Here is a 14,652-nt window from a genome sequence, read left to right as displayed (position 1 = left end):
CTTGACCGCATCTCCTCCAAATCCCAAGACATGATGATGGCAGAAAATCTAAATAGGATCTCTTACCTGCTGCTAAGCTGTGCAAGGCAGCTCTCAGTCTCCTCCAGCCTCTTGCAGAGGGTCTCTTCCTTCTCTTGAAACTTGCCCTGTTCCTCTAGAAGCATCTTATTCTGGGCAGTCAGTTTCTCCAGCTGCTCTTCAAAGACTTGCTGCTTCTCCCTGGCAGCAGCCAGCTCTGTCTGCAGCACTTCCATTTGCTTCCCATACTGTACAAAATACAAAGTCAGCATGTTAGATTAGCCAGGGCCTTGCAATTTCCTGCCGGGCTGCCCTACACGGCTGCTGATGGGGCAGAAGTAGGACGTCATGGTTAGGACAAGGGGCTTAGGAATCCCAAGACACACTCCTAGTCCAAGCAGAGGACTGGGAGCCAATCAGCAGCCACAAGAGAGGAGAAGAGCAGGATGGGGAGCAGATGCCTCGGGGTCTGGTCTGTTCCATCTGAGGGATGTTATGGGCTTTTTTGCCCCAGTGAGAAAGTGAGAGTGAAATCTGCTGGCCTTGGTTGCATCCTCTTAATGGTGTTTGCTTCATTAAGATTCCCATTGGTTCAAAGCTTGTTTCTGCCATGAACACACGAGGAAGTTTTAGGCCACTTTTCCTAAACCCCTCATCTGTAATATGGGGATTACATGCCCTTATAGCAGGGGTTGCCAACCTTGGCTCCCCAGATATTGTTGGACTAATGCAACCAATGGCCCCAAAGACCATTGTGGCTGGGGATAATGGGAGTTGAAGCCCATCTGAGGACTCAAGGTTGGGAAATCCTCACTTACAGAGTTGTTGAAGGATTACCAGGTAGTGAAGCCATCAAGCAATCTGTTGCTTTTTTATTTTTGCCTAATGGACCAGCATGGCTACCAGCAATTTTTTGCCATAGAAATGCTGTTATCATCATGAGTGATAGTAGTAGTAACAAAATTAGGAATTTTACTTATTTGTTTGCTAGAGACAAAGAGAGAAGGCCTACGATTACCAAGAATTGTGTGGAAGAAAAGGTCTGTAAGAGCAGGAGGGTCACCACCAATGTTACATGTTGCAAATGGTAAACTGCCCTTTGCACATGTTTCAGTAACACATGTGAATGCATACCTGTGATTTTGGTTTGTGGGATATACATGCTTTTTAATGCAAATTAGCATGCAGAAAAATCATATTTCTCAAGATGTGTGCCTTTCATAATTCTGCTTGCCAAATGTCACAGACAGAAGCTCCCACAAGGTCTTGAATCTGCCCACAATCATATCCTGCCACCCTTCTTGGTGACAATTTCCCACATGTAAGATTATGAAGTGGGTCACCTTAAGTGGTGCAGCGGAAAAATGCTTGACTAACAAGCACAAGGTTGCTGGTTCGAATCCCCACTGGTACTATTTCGGGCAGCAGCAATATAGGAAGATGCTGAAAGGCATCATCTCATACTGTGCGGGAGGAGGCAATGGTAAACCCCTCCTATCTTCTACCAACGAAAATGACAGGGCTTTGTGGGTGCCAGGAGTTGAAATCAACTTGATGGCACACTTTACCTTTAAGATTATGAAGCACCATCATGGGGAGGGCCTCAAACTTAAGTGGGTAAGAGTTTTCGAAACGTTGCGAAATGTGCAAAACGTTTCGGATACAAAACGTTTTGTACCCAAAACAGCCTGTTTCGGGTGTTTTGTAGACAAGACAAAACACCCATTTTCCAGATCCAAAAGTTTTGTATACAAAACAAAACGTCCCTGTTTCAGCTACAAAATGTTTTGTTGTTTCGGACCTCCATTTTGTGGTGATCTCTAAGTCAGTCTCCATTTTGTGTTTGACATCTCTTTGAATTTCCCACCCTTCCAGCCTTTTGATCGGTGACCTAAATCATGGGCTGACCTGCTGACAATTCCCTCCTTGTTCCCCATTGGCTCTTTTGCGTCTTGCCACTCTTTACTGACCCCACATTGGCCAGGGGAAGGGTTGCTAACCCATGGGGTGCTGGGTTCTGTTGTTTCTGTGGTGTTCTGAGTGTAGATTCTCTGGTAGCATATGAGAGTGGATTCTTGTTTTTCACTCAAAATCTCATATGCTACCAGAGAATCTACAATGAACACCTCAGAAACACAAAACCCAGTACCCCAAGGGCTTGTGGGTATGGAGGTGGTTGGCACCCTATGTGCACTACACAACCCCTCGCTCTGGGAAACCCCAGTGCCCCCCAAGTGGAATTATGGGGCTGCTGAAACTTCCATTATTCCCTATGGGAGAAATCTTAAAAGACACATAAACTTCAACAATTCACAAAAGATCAGCCCTTTGCCCAATGGAGAGGAGAACTGGTCTTGTGGCTGAGCATGACTTGTCTTCATAGCTAAACAGGATCTGCCCTGGTTGCATATGAATGGGAGACTTGATGTGTGAGCACTGCAAGATATTCCCCTCAGGGGATGAAGCTGCTCTGGGAAGAGTAGAAGGTTTCAAGTTCCCTCCCTGGCTTCTCCAAGATAGGGCTGAGAGAGATTCCTGCCTGAACCTTGGAGAAGCCTCTGCCAGTCTGTGAAGACAATACTGAGCTAGATAGACCAATGGTCTGAATCAGTATATGGCAATTTCCTATGTTTCTAATTCTTTTGAGATAATTCTGGAAGTTTCCTTACCCCCACTGGACATTACCACCCAACACACTCCACTCTGGGTCATCCCTTTCCCCTTGATTTGAAGCGATACATTTGCTGGAATCCCCATTATTCCCTATGGGGAAATTCTTAAAGATGTGTAAACTTTAAAAATTCACAAAAAATCAGCCCTTTGCCTAATTCCTTTGAAATTTGGGTGGTAGCTTCCACCCATTGGACACTACCACCACCACCCACTCTTTTTGCCCTGGGACCCTTTTTAAAAATCCAAATCGATTCGGATTTGGAAAATTCGGCTACAAAACAAAACAGGGCTGATTTGGATTCAGAAAATTTGGGTACAAAAGAAAACGGGGGTGTTTCGATTCGGATACAAATCGAAACAAGAAAATTCCAAAATGCACACCCCTAGCTGCAAGCATATTATTCCAGAACTTCATGAGCTGCAATGGCTCTCAGTCCATTTCTGGGCCCAACTCAAAGTGCTGTTTTTTTAACCTTTTAAGCCCTAAATGACTTGGGACTGGGTTACCTGAAAGAGCACCTCACCCCATATGTCCCTATCCATACCTTAAGATCTTCTTCAGAGGCCCTCCTCTGGGTGCCCCTGCCAAACGAAGTGAGGCAGGTGGCTACCAGGGAGAAGGCCTTTTTGGTGGTTGCACCCCATTTATGGAATAGCCTCCCCAGTGAGGTTCGCTTGGGTTCATCACTTTGTTCTTTTAGACACCAGGTAAAGACCTTTTTGTTCACACAGGCCTTTTAAATTTGGGTTTTCAGATTTGTTCTGATTTTTAACTAATTTTAAAATTAGTTTTTATGCTGTTTTTTAAATTGTATTTTGTATTTTCTTTTACCTTTTTTGTCTCTTATGGTTTAATGTGTTATGTGTTTTTATTGTATGTTTTAATCCTTCACTGTGAGCCACCCAGAGAACAATTTGTTATGGGGCGGCTAACAAATAAAGTTTATTATTAGTATTAGTATTATCATCACATATCAGTTGTTCCAGCTACATGTTACCAAAGAAGGAGAGTTGGTGGAGCTAGTGGAGTTATGGTGAGCTCGCCCATAAAATGTGGATTGGACCTTACAGTGGTGCATGCAGTCAGGAGCCTGCCTGATTCTCTGAGAAGACTTCACTACCTGTTCCAGTGGCTGCATGGCATACAGCACCCTTTGCGTTGCAGCAGCCTCCTCAGTGTGACGCAGCCAAGGCACTGTAGGCTTCCGAGGCAGTGAGGCAGATGGGTGGAGCTTTGAACACTCCTGGAAGACAGGTACAGTTATCAGGTGGATTTTGAGAAAGGGTAGGGACATGACAGAACTTCAGATCCCTGTTCCATGGCAGAATAGAGCATCTCTGATGGACACCTGCTCACAGGGCTGCACCCAGGTAATTTTGGTGCCAGGACCTGAAGGGCTTCAGAGGCCTCCCCCCGTGCCCCTTGCCACGAGTTTAAAAAAAAGTTAAAGATTTTTACAGCGGCGCCAAAAATGTCAATAATTCTAGCTGCCATGTGGGGGTGGGGTGAACCAAGCAGGCCTCTCCGACCCCTGTGGTGGCGGCGGCGGTTGGAGTGGCAGCAGCCACTGGGCCCGACTGTTAGGCCCAGCGGTGCTTGAGAACTGCGAGGTAATCCAGCGCGCCTGTAAAGTTGGAATAGAGTGTCACACAAACCCTCATGTCATGGGCTTGTGACACTCTATTCTAACTGTGCAGGCGCCCTGGAGCGCCTCGCAGTTCTCAAGGGCTGCTGGGCTGAACAGTCAGGCCCAGCAGCCACTCCTGCTCCACCTGCTGCCGCTGCCGCCGCCACCACGGGGATGGGGGAGGCCTGCTCAGCTCACCCCCCCACCCCCGGCCACACACATGGCAGCTGGAATTATTGAAGTTTTCAGTCCCATGGCTCAGCACTGAGGGGCAGGCACGGGGTGGCAGCAGGAGCCCCCCCCGGGCCCTTGGAGGCCCCCCTAGACCTTGGGGGCCATGGACCGGGGCCCCGAGGTCTGGGGGTAAGAGTGCCTCCGCCTGCTCAACCTTTTCTGGAAACCGGAAGGGAGTAATGACTTTCCTGAGTAATTTGCTTCTGTGCATAGGAGCTAGTTCTGCAGGGTCAACTGAGACAGGAAGCTCATGTGGAACAATGAGACCGGATACCCTGGTGCCCAAATCTTTTCTCCTAGAGTTGGGTGAGATCTCTTGGCAGAATTGGGGACAGACCCTGCCCAGCAGTCTGGGATGGAGAGGTGCTGCTTGGGCTGTGTGTTCCCCTCCTCCTGCCAGTGCGGCAGAGAACAGCAGAAGTCATGAGATGCACTTCACTCACCCACTAGCAAGGCTGCTGGCATTAAGGGTCAGTAAATTCGGACACTAGCTGAGGGAACAGGGCCATCAATGGGCCCATGGCTGACCCCTGAAACACTGGTGAGAAAAGATGGCAGTTGCCAGTGCAGCCACTAAGAAGCACTCCAAGCTGCTGTTGTTACTATCAAGGTAAGTCTTCTTCAAAGCCTTGGTAGGGTTTACCTTAGTTGTGGCTCAAAGTGCTCTTCAGCAGCAGTGCTGACAGCTGCCATCATGTTTTACCTATAATGCCCCCACAGTTGCATCCAATGATGCAGCAACAGGGGTGGGAGCATTCGGGGGGGGGGCAGAATATGGTGGCCTTCGGTGCAGCTGCCCCCACTCACTAACAGAGCCCACAAAGGCACTTGGCCAAGAGTCACTATGAATCAGAGGTCTGGAAAACAGGACCTACATATTGAAGGAACTGGGTATGTTTTGTCCAGGCATAATAGCACTCTTCAAATACCTGAAGGGCTCTCACACTGAAGAGGACAAGGACTTGTTCTCTACCCTAGAGGGCAGAACCAGATCTAAGAGGCTTCAGTCACAGCAAAGTAGATTTCAAGGTCATGTTTGATCAGTTGAGAAGTCCAGCTGACACCCAGGTTACCTGAGAGGTCTTGTTGCTGCTACTTCCATATGGGTAGGAGGTGCCAGGCTGAGGGCTGCTGCCAGGGCACTCAGCCACATGCTCTGTGCTGCTCTGCTTCTGCAGCCGCCTGGCTGCCTTGCTCTGGGTTGGGACACTCTGGGTACGCTGCACCTTGCTCCTGGGCTTGACTGGCTGCAAAGGGACCAGTGGCTCCTCCTTGCCTCGGCCCTTTTGGATGCTGGTCATAGAGTGGCTCTTGATCAGAGGGCTGTGTTTGCCCAGCTCCCGTGGGGGCACAAATCCTGGTTTCAGGTCTGTCTGCCTGAAACATAAAGGTAGGGCTAGGCAGGTAGGGAGTAAACAAAGGGGCATAACTCCAAAGCATAAGAAAAGCTCTGCTAGATCGGGCTCAAGACCTATCTGGTCCAGCATCCTGTTTCACACAATGGCCCACCAGATGCCTCTGAGAAGCCCACAGGCAAGAGATGGAAGCATGCCCTCTCTCTTGCTGTTGCTCCCCTGCAACTGATATTCAGAGGCATCATGCCTCTGAGGCTGGAGGTGGCCTATAGCCACCAGACTAGTAGCCGTTGAGAGACCTGTCCTCCATGAATTTGTCTAAACCCCTTTTAAAGCCATCCAAGCCTCATGGCCATCACCACATCTCATGGCAGAGAATTCCATAGATTAATTATGTGCTGTATGAAAAAGTACTTCCTTTTGTTGGTCCTCAATTTCCTGGCCTTCAGTTTCATGGGATAACCCCTGGTTCTAGTGTTGTGAAAGAGGGAGAAATATTTCTCTGTCCACTCTCTCTACTCCATGCATAATTTTATACACCTCTATCATGTCTCCCCTTAGTCACCCTTTTTCCAAATTAAAAAGCCCCAGATGCTGTAGCCTTGCCTCATAAGGAAGGTGCTCCAGGCCCCGATCATCTAGGCCCCTTGATTATCTAGGCCCCTGACCATCTTGGTTGCCCTCTTCTGCACCCTTTCCAGTTCTGCAATGTTCTTATTAAGATACAGTGACCAGAACTGAATGTAATACTCCAAATGTGGCCGCACCATAGATTTCTATAAGGGCATTATAATATTTGCATTTTTATTTTCAACCCCCCTTAATCATGATTCCTAGCAAGGAATTTGCTTTTCACAGCTGCCACACACTGAGTCGACACTTTCAGTGAGCTGTCCACCATGACCCCCAAGATCCCTCTCCTGGTCAACCACCGATAGCTCAGATCCCATCAGCATATATGTGAAGTTGGGGTTTTTGGCCCCAATATGCGTCACTTTACACTTGCTAATATTGAACCGCATTTGCCATTTTGTTGCCCATTCCCCTAGTTTGCAGATCTTTTTGGAGCTCCTCACAATCTGTTGTGGATTTCACTACCCTAAATAGTTTAATGTCACCTGCAGATTTGGTCACTTCGCTGCTTACCCCAACTTCTAGAAGATCATTTATGAACAAGTTAAAGAGCACTGGTCCTAGCACAGATCCCTGGGGGATACCACTTCCCTCCATTGTGAAAACTGTCCATTTATTCCTGCTCTCTGTTTCCTGTCCTCCAATCAGTTATCTAGCCACACATGAATCTGTCCCCTTATCCCATGACTGCTAAATTTACTCAAGAGACTTTGGTGATGAACTTTGTCAAAAGCTTTTTGGAAGTCCAAGTATACTATGTCAACCAGATCACCTTTATCTACACACCTGTTGACACTCTCAAAGAACTCCAAAAGGTTGGTTAAGCAAGACTTGCCCTTGCAGAAGCCATGCTGGTTCTCCTTCAGCAAGGCCTGTTCTTCTATATTTTTAACAATTTGGTCCTTAAGTATGTTTTCCATCAATTTACCTGGCACAGAAGTTAAGCTAACCGACCTGTAGTTTCCCGGATCTCACTGAACCCCTTTCTGAAAATTGGAGTTACATTAGCTACTTTCCAGTCCTCTGGTACAGATCCTGATGGTAGGGACATGTTACATATTTTTGCTAGGAGACCAGAACTTTCACATTTGAGTCCCTTGAGAATAGCTCAGGCCTGAACTGAGCTGCAATGCATCACCACAAAAACAGTCTTCCTTTGTCCCCCTGACTCATAGCTGGGCTTACCAGAGGGTAGGTGGTGGTGGTGGGGGGAGTAGTTAATGTTTCTTTTTAAATACTGCCAAAACTTGCACTGAGCTTGCACGAAAAAAATAGGCTACTGCTCTGAGCGAGAAGGGCGAAGACTAGATTCCAAATGGGGGGTGGGGGGGAGCTCCTTCCACAGGGCTCAATGAATTTGCTTCCAATTGGCCCTGTCTCTAAACAGGTGGGAGGATCAACCCATCAACAGGATACACTCCCCCACTGAAGAAGAAGTCTTCCCTTTTATAGCTTCCCTACCTTTACTTGTTAGCTATGCTGGCATCCTCCTGAACTTGATGGTACTTTCTCGCCTTCTTGGTATACACTCCAACTGAGCTTCTATTTCTTATGGTTTTAAATAAGTTCCATGCTTTCTGGAGGGATTTGACCCTATTGGCTTTCCCCTTCAGTCATTCTATTTCTATTTCATTCATTCGATTTCTATACCGCCCTTCCAAAAATGGCTCAGGGCGGTTTACACAGAGAAATAACAAACAAATAAGATGGAACCCTGTCCCCAAAGGGCTCACAATCTAAAAAGAAACATAAGATAGACACCAGCAACAGTCACTGCAGGTACTGTGCTGGGGGTGGATAGGGCCAGTTACTCTCCCCCTGCTAAATAAAGAGAATCACCACATTAAAAGGTGCCTCTTTGCCAAGTTAGCAGGGGTTAATTTTTCAGCTTCTTTCAGCTTCCTTTTTACCAGTTCCCTCGTTTTTGAGAAGTTTCCTCTTCTGAAGTCCAACACATCTATGTTGGATTTCCTTGGCAATGCTCCACTCACATATAAGCTGAATTGGATCACTCTATGGTCACTGTTCCCTAATGGTTCTACAATTCTGATATTTTGCACCAGGTCCTAGGCAAGACTCACGATTAGGTCCAAGGTCACCTTTGCTCTGGTTGCTTCTGTGACCTACCCTTCTAAGGCACCGTCATTTAGCATGTCTAGAAATCTGGCCTGTCAATACCGGCTTGTGAATTTACCCAGTCTATGTGGGGGTAATTGAAGTCATGCGTTCTTATAGCTCAGTCTCTTTTTGATGCCTTTCTAATTTGCTTCTCCAACTCCAGGTCACTCTCAGTCTCAGCACTTTGATCCGGAGGGTGATAGCACGCCCCTAGTAAGACATTTCCTTTCAGTCCTATTCAGTCACCCATAATGATTAATAATCACCCACAATCATTATGTCACCCATAATGATTCTGTTTGAGGACTCCAGTCCATATAGGTTTTCTAGCTTATTGGAATCTATCTCTTCTTTAATATAGTGCTACTCCACTTCCAGTCGTCTCCTCCCTGTTCTTTATGTCAAGTTTGTATCCAGGAATAACAGTGTCTCACTGGTTCTCACCATTCCACCAGGTTTCCATTATGCCCACTATATCTGTTTTCATTAGCAACCAAGCACTCCAGCTCACCCAGCTTGGCTCAGAGGCTTCTGGCATTGGTATATAAACATCTATACACCAAGCCACTTGCCTGGTGTTAGTGTGTGCTATCTCCCTTACTGTCATTTGACCTTTTTGACCAGCTGTCATGTGCTTCCATCTGCTCTACTCTGTCAATATGCATCATCTGAATCCTGAATCTGAGCTGCTACTCCAGTGTAGCACTAACTGATCCAGAGGGACAGCTGACTTTACTTTCTCATTCTAGTAGACATGATGGGTACCTACAAGCAGTATTTTGCTTGGGAGAAGAGAAGAAAAACTAAATTTTGTGTTTAGAGCACGCAAATCAAATGCAGTATACAATTGCTTTTTTGGCATAATGGGCTCAATGCTGCTGTTTTTAATTCTAAATCAGATTTTTATCTCACTTTTTTCAGAAAAGGAGTATGGGCAGGGGTGAGAGGTGATGTAAGAAAAATTTGAAAACACCACCTTGCCCCTACTCAAAAGTAGGCCTGTCCACCTACCACTGCCCAAACCACAAGGAAAGGAACCCACTTAGGGTAACTGAGTCAGTATCAACTAGAGAAATGCCACCTCAGCACCAGATGTGGTGACCAGGCAAACCCCAAACTCAGTTAAAATCCATTTGCTGAGCCTTCTAAAAGGCAAACTATCTTCTTATTGTCCTTCTTGTCCATAGTGAGCCAGCAACTGTCCTTACACCTTTGATGTTCAACTTGAGAACTTTTGTTGAAAAGCAGTATATAAGTAGTAGTAATAGCAGTAGCAGTAATAATAATAATAATAATAATAATAATAATAATAATAAGTGTAGCTCTCCCTCACAAGAGCATTGATAGTGTGTCCCACAAATACAGTCCTTACCTCTCCTCTCTGTTGGGGCCAAGAGGTACAGAGACAGGCACTGGTGTCCCTTCCTGGATGGCACGGAGGATGGTGGGTAGAGGCTCCAATCTTTCTTGTGTCCGCTTACAGATAACAGAGCAGAAATGGTTGATGCAAAGAGCCCAATCACAGTCCAGGGAGCTTGCAGCAAGGAGGTAATTGGTACTGCTGGCCTGGCCAGACCAACAGAAGAATTTGCAATCTGTCTGGCCATGGCCAGCTCTGGCCACTGGCAGTGAAGGGTCCCACTCATAGCATGACCAGCTGAATTTGGCAACTCCTATAACATACATTTGTATGTTGCATTGAAGTCTCTCTCTCTCTCTCTCTCTCTCTCTCTCACACACACACACACACACACACACACACCCCTCACCTTATTTTTTAAAATACCCCCATTTGTGCAAACCTCTCACTTACAAGGTATATTTTTGAAACAAATTTTAAACTTCAAAATTTCAAACCTGATATTTCTGTGTCTTCACCCCCACTCCATCAAAGCACAAATGGGGGAGGGGGAACCCAATTGAAAAAGAAGAACAAAAAGGAGACAATCTCCAAGTACATTGTGCTTTGGGGAGAAAAAACCTTCTTCAGGGGCTGTCTTAGTGGTTCACACATTCTGATGGGATCCTACCTACAGATCTATCTATCTATCTATCATCTATACATACACACACACCCCTCTTAGTGGCAGTTTAAGCTTTTTCTCCTTGGAATATATTGGTAAGATCCCAGTAGAGTGTGCGAGCCATTCAGATACCCTGTTGAAGGATTTTTCCAAAACACGATGGGCACAATAAAATAGTGGCACTTGGAGAAAGCATTGTCTCCACTTTGTTTTCTCCCCCGCCCTACACCTCAACACAAAAACTGTCCCCCTTACACACATGTATCCTCAGGTTCCACTGTTCCCATATTGCTCTCCTTGTCTGACCCACTGCCATTGATTGCCTATCCTCCAGGTTTTACACCCTCACTCCATGACAACATTGGCCAAGTATTGGCACCTTTGTGTGAAGGAACCAACACAAGCCATTAATAAGCTGCAGCAGGGAAGGATGCAGGACACACAAGCAGCCTGGGGGACCTTGATGGTGGGCTTTGAAAGATGCAATTTCCCTTGTAGATTCAGCCCCACATGTTGGCTCCTCCTGGGTTGCTGTTCCCTTTGCCACCTTGCTATCAGGGAGCATCAAGTTGAGATACACACACAGGCAAACACAAAGGCAAAAGCAGCTAGTACCTTGTCCAGAGTAGAGAAGATGTTGCAGAGTAGGGAATGCAGAATGGACAACTCCAAGGCTAGGTCAATGGAGTCACCACAGGCAGCCATGTGGATGGCACTGCCAGGGCTCGAGACACTAGTAAGGAATGACTTCATCATGTCCCAGTTGCGCTCCAGAAATGCATTCATGAAGCTCATGTAGGCCTCCTTCTCCCCAAACCTGCAGGAAAGGGAATGCCACACTAGGATGATGGTGTCAGGTGTGGCCAAACCCTGTGGACCAAGCAGTGGCTTCCTGTTCTACCAGGGCTGTTGGGCATGGATGAACAGTGGCTCTGCAGAGTACAAAAGATCCCCACACCGCACACTTTCACTGGTAGTGTCACTATCACAGAGGCACATCCTGGCCTCATACTTTGTGACTTACTACATCTCTATAACTATGAAGGCCAGAAGAGTCACTTCCCTGAGTGGTGAGATTCCAGGGACAGCACTCATGGTTTTAGTTTCCTGTGGATGAGAGAGTATTGCCTCTCTTTAGCTCTATTCACAATTGTATTAAATGTATGTGCAGTCTGCATACATATATACCACTTTGTACACACACAGTTATTCACACATTATGTTCAGTACACAACACATACTTCCTATCTGTACACTGCATTTGGGGGCCCCGGTAGCCAGGTTCACTTTTCACATGACTAGTACCGTCATTCATATAAAAACCATGTGCATGTGTATAGATAACTGTATACATGTACAACATAATATCTGGAAATTTCTTTAAAATGCGCTTTTACCAAGATGTGTACACCTCTGGAGAGAAGTACAATTATGCTTTTTGTTCCGTATTCTGCATGTGCACAGAAACATACCTAGACATATATATGCTCATGTCCTGTCTACAAATCTGATTTGTTTCCTTGGCACCCAGCCTAGATTGGTACCCAAGCCATTTCTCAATCCCCCTTCTTGGACACAGCCAGGAAGCAGTTACTTACGTGGTAAAGTTTGCCAGGTTCTGGATAACCTTGGCCACCAGGGTGAGGGTACGGGAGGTGTTGTCATCTGGATATTCCTGAGTGAGGCCAAAGAGGCTGGGTGACATGATGGCTGGACACAGGAAGCGCAAAAAGAGGGATGCAGAGATGAGCCGTGGGCCAATGTCTGCCTTGCCTCGTAACTGGCATGCCTCCTGCCAGGCAGTGAAGACCTCACTAAGCTCAGCAGGAAAGGAGCTGCAGAGAGAAAGCAAGGGCTGACTCACAAGCAAGTCCAAAGGCAGACATTTGGTGCTAAAAGGACCTATGGGTACTCAGACATGGGGTGGTGGGGAGGCATCAATACCGAGCCTAAATACAGATAGCCTAATATGTTTACAGTTATTTAATGGTACTAAGCACTAATCAAATAAAAAACAATCTTAGAGAATATTATATAAATGTAATATAAATAAAGAAAATTCAGGGGTCTGGAATCTCCCTGATGGGCAAAGTCACCACAGGATGCTTTTTGACTATGGCCCCAGCTGATACCAGCACATCCTGAAGAGAACAGACCAAGGAAGGACCCTTGGCTAGGTCATGAGGCCATTTGGGTGTGGTGATCTTTTGCAGCAATGCACCAATTGTTGGCACAGTGACTGGTCTCAGGAATTCTCAAACAGGAGTCATCATCACAGCTCCTCAAACTGGCTTAATCCAATCTGCTGGAAACCCTTCTCCTCAGTCCCAGATGAGGGTGAACTTCTTGGCTTGCACAGTGGTAATAGAATGGCATTCTGCACATGCTCAGACAAATTCTCTTTATTACTACTAATTCTGGCCTTCACACCACAGAGGACCCTTGCTCAGAGCATTGCCGTTATTTCACTGGACCAGCAGGCTGCCCACTAGAGGGGCCACAGGGGTTCTAAGATTCTATCTTCTTTGGCCCAGTAGTCTGTGCAAAAGAAGCATAGGTCTTCCTGTGCAAAGGAAGCCCCAAATGGAAGCCCTCCATGGGGCCCAATGGGGAGAGTTTCTCGACTGCTCAAGCACTCACTGGCTAGACACAGCAATCCTCTGAAAGACTTCTTCACAGATCTGCTGCAGGTTGCTGCGATTGTCAGCCAGGTCACACGATTCACACTTGCTGGGGTCCACTTCACAGTTGTCCTCCAATGTATAATATTGGGCTATAATGTCACCTGCAACACACCCACACGCATGTCAGCTGCAGTCACATGCTGCAAAGATGGCTGTTGATGCCACTGGGTGTTTCCAGGGCTACAACCATTCCGCACCAGACCAATGGCATTTCTAAACCAGTACCCTGTCACCAAGAGCAAACACCTCAATTCTTCACTGAGTCTACCACAGCACATTCAGAACAGGGGGAGTTGTCTTATACTGAGAGAGATAATTGACCTATCTAAGGGTCAAATGACGTTTCACATTAAATGCACAACTTGGTCCTGTGTGTGTCTTTGTTCGCATAATCATGGAGGGATCAGGACCGCTGCATGTGTGTATGTGGGAGTAATTAACCCTTTACCGAGCCCACCACATACGCAAAACTGCTATTGGGCACATTAGCACCAGTGACAGCTTCCTTCCTGAGGCTAGTGGTAGGTTGAGGGGGAGCATTTTTACTGGGACTATTATTATTTGCATTTATATCCCGCTCTTCCTCCAAGGAGCCCAGAGCAGTGTACTACATACTTAAGTTTCTCCTCACAACAACCCTGTGAAGTAGGTTAGGCTGAGAGAGAAGTGACTGGCCCAGAGTCACCTAGCTAGTATCATGGCTGAATGGGGATTTGAACTCGGGTCTCCCAGGTCCTAGTCCAGCACTCTAATTACTACACCACGCTGGCTCTCCTTGACTATGGCACAAAGGGAAAGGATTAAACACACCCTCCCAACATGCCAGTTCCAATCCTAGCAGATAAAAATATTTCAGTTCTGGAGAAAAGGCGAGTGTGGAAGCAATCATGGACCCTTGTGCTTATCAAGCACACTCATGTCAAAACAGAGGTGCTGCAGCCACCTTCAATTTTCCCATTGGAAACTAAGTGCATTTCCTGTAGCAGCTGTTGTCCTTCATTGAGGGGGGTGTTGGGTGGCAGGAGTTTCTAAGAAAAGCAGAAAGAGGTTCAAGTGTTACCCTTTTATTTGTTGAGAGCCAGCGTGGTGTAGTGGTTAGAGTGCTGGACTAGGACTGGGGAGACCTGAGTTCAAATCCCCATTCTGCCATGAAACTAGCTGGGTGACTCTGGGCCAGTCACTTCTCTCTCAGCCTAACCTACTTCACAGGGTTGTTGTGAAAGAGAAACTCAAGTATGTAGTACACCACTCTGGGCTCCTTGGAGGAAGAGCGGGATATTAATGT

At 46.6% G+C, this 14,652-nt stretch overlaps 1 protein-coding gene across 1 annotated transcript in view; it reads right to left on the bottom strand.

The window, feature by feature from the left end:
* The window catches only part of RASAL3 (RAS protein activator like 3), a 61,373-nt gene that overhangs the window by 6,385 nt on the left and 40,336 nt on the right, over nt 1–14,652 (bottom strand). The window contains exons 11-17 of the mRNA XM_053297877.1: nt 13,324–13,468; nt 12,282–12,518; nt 11,299–11,500; nt 10,032–10,135; nt 5,627–5,930; nt 3,813–3,935; nt 67–266 (exon numbers count right to left, since the gene is read on the bottom strand). Coding sequence (XP_053153852.1) covers nt 67–266; nt 3,813–3,935; nt 5,627–5,930; nt 10,032–10,135; nt 11,299–11,500; nt 12,282–12,518; nt 13,324–13,468 — 1,315 coding nt within the window. The remainder of the gene's footprint in view (nt 1–66; nt 267–3,812; nt 3,936–5,626; nt 5,931–10,031; nt 10,136–11,298; nt 11,501–12,281; nt 12,519–13,323; nt 13,469–14,652) is intronic.

The sequence above is a fragment of the Hemicordylus capensis genome, chromosome 2 (assembly GCF_027244095.1).
Source record: "Hemicordylus capensis ecotype Gifberg chromosome 2, rHemCap1.1.pri, whole genome shotgun sequence".
NCBI lineage: Eukaryota > Metazoa > Chordata > Lepidosauria > Squamata > Cordylidae > Hemicordylus > Hemicordylus capensis.
The sequence above is the reverse complement of the archived record's forward strand: the minus strand, read 5'-3'. Positions and strand labels throughout refer to the sequence as shown.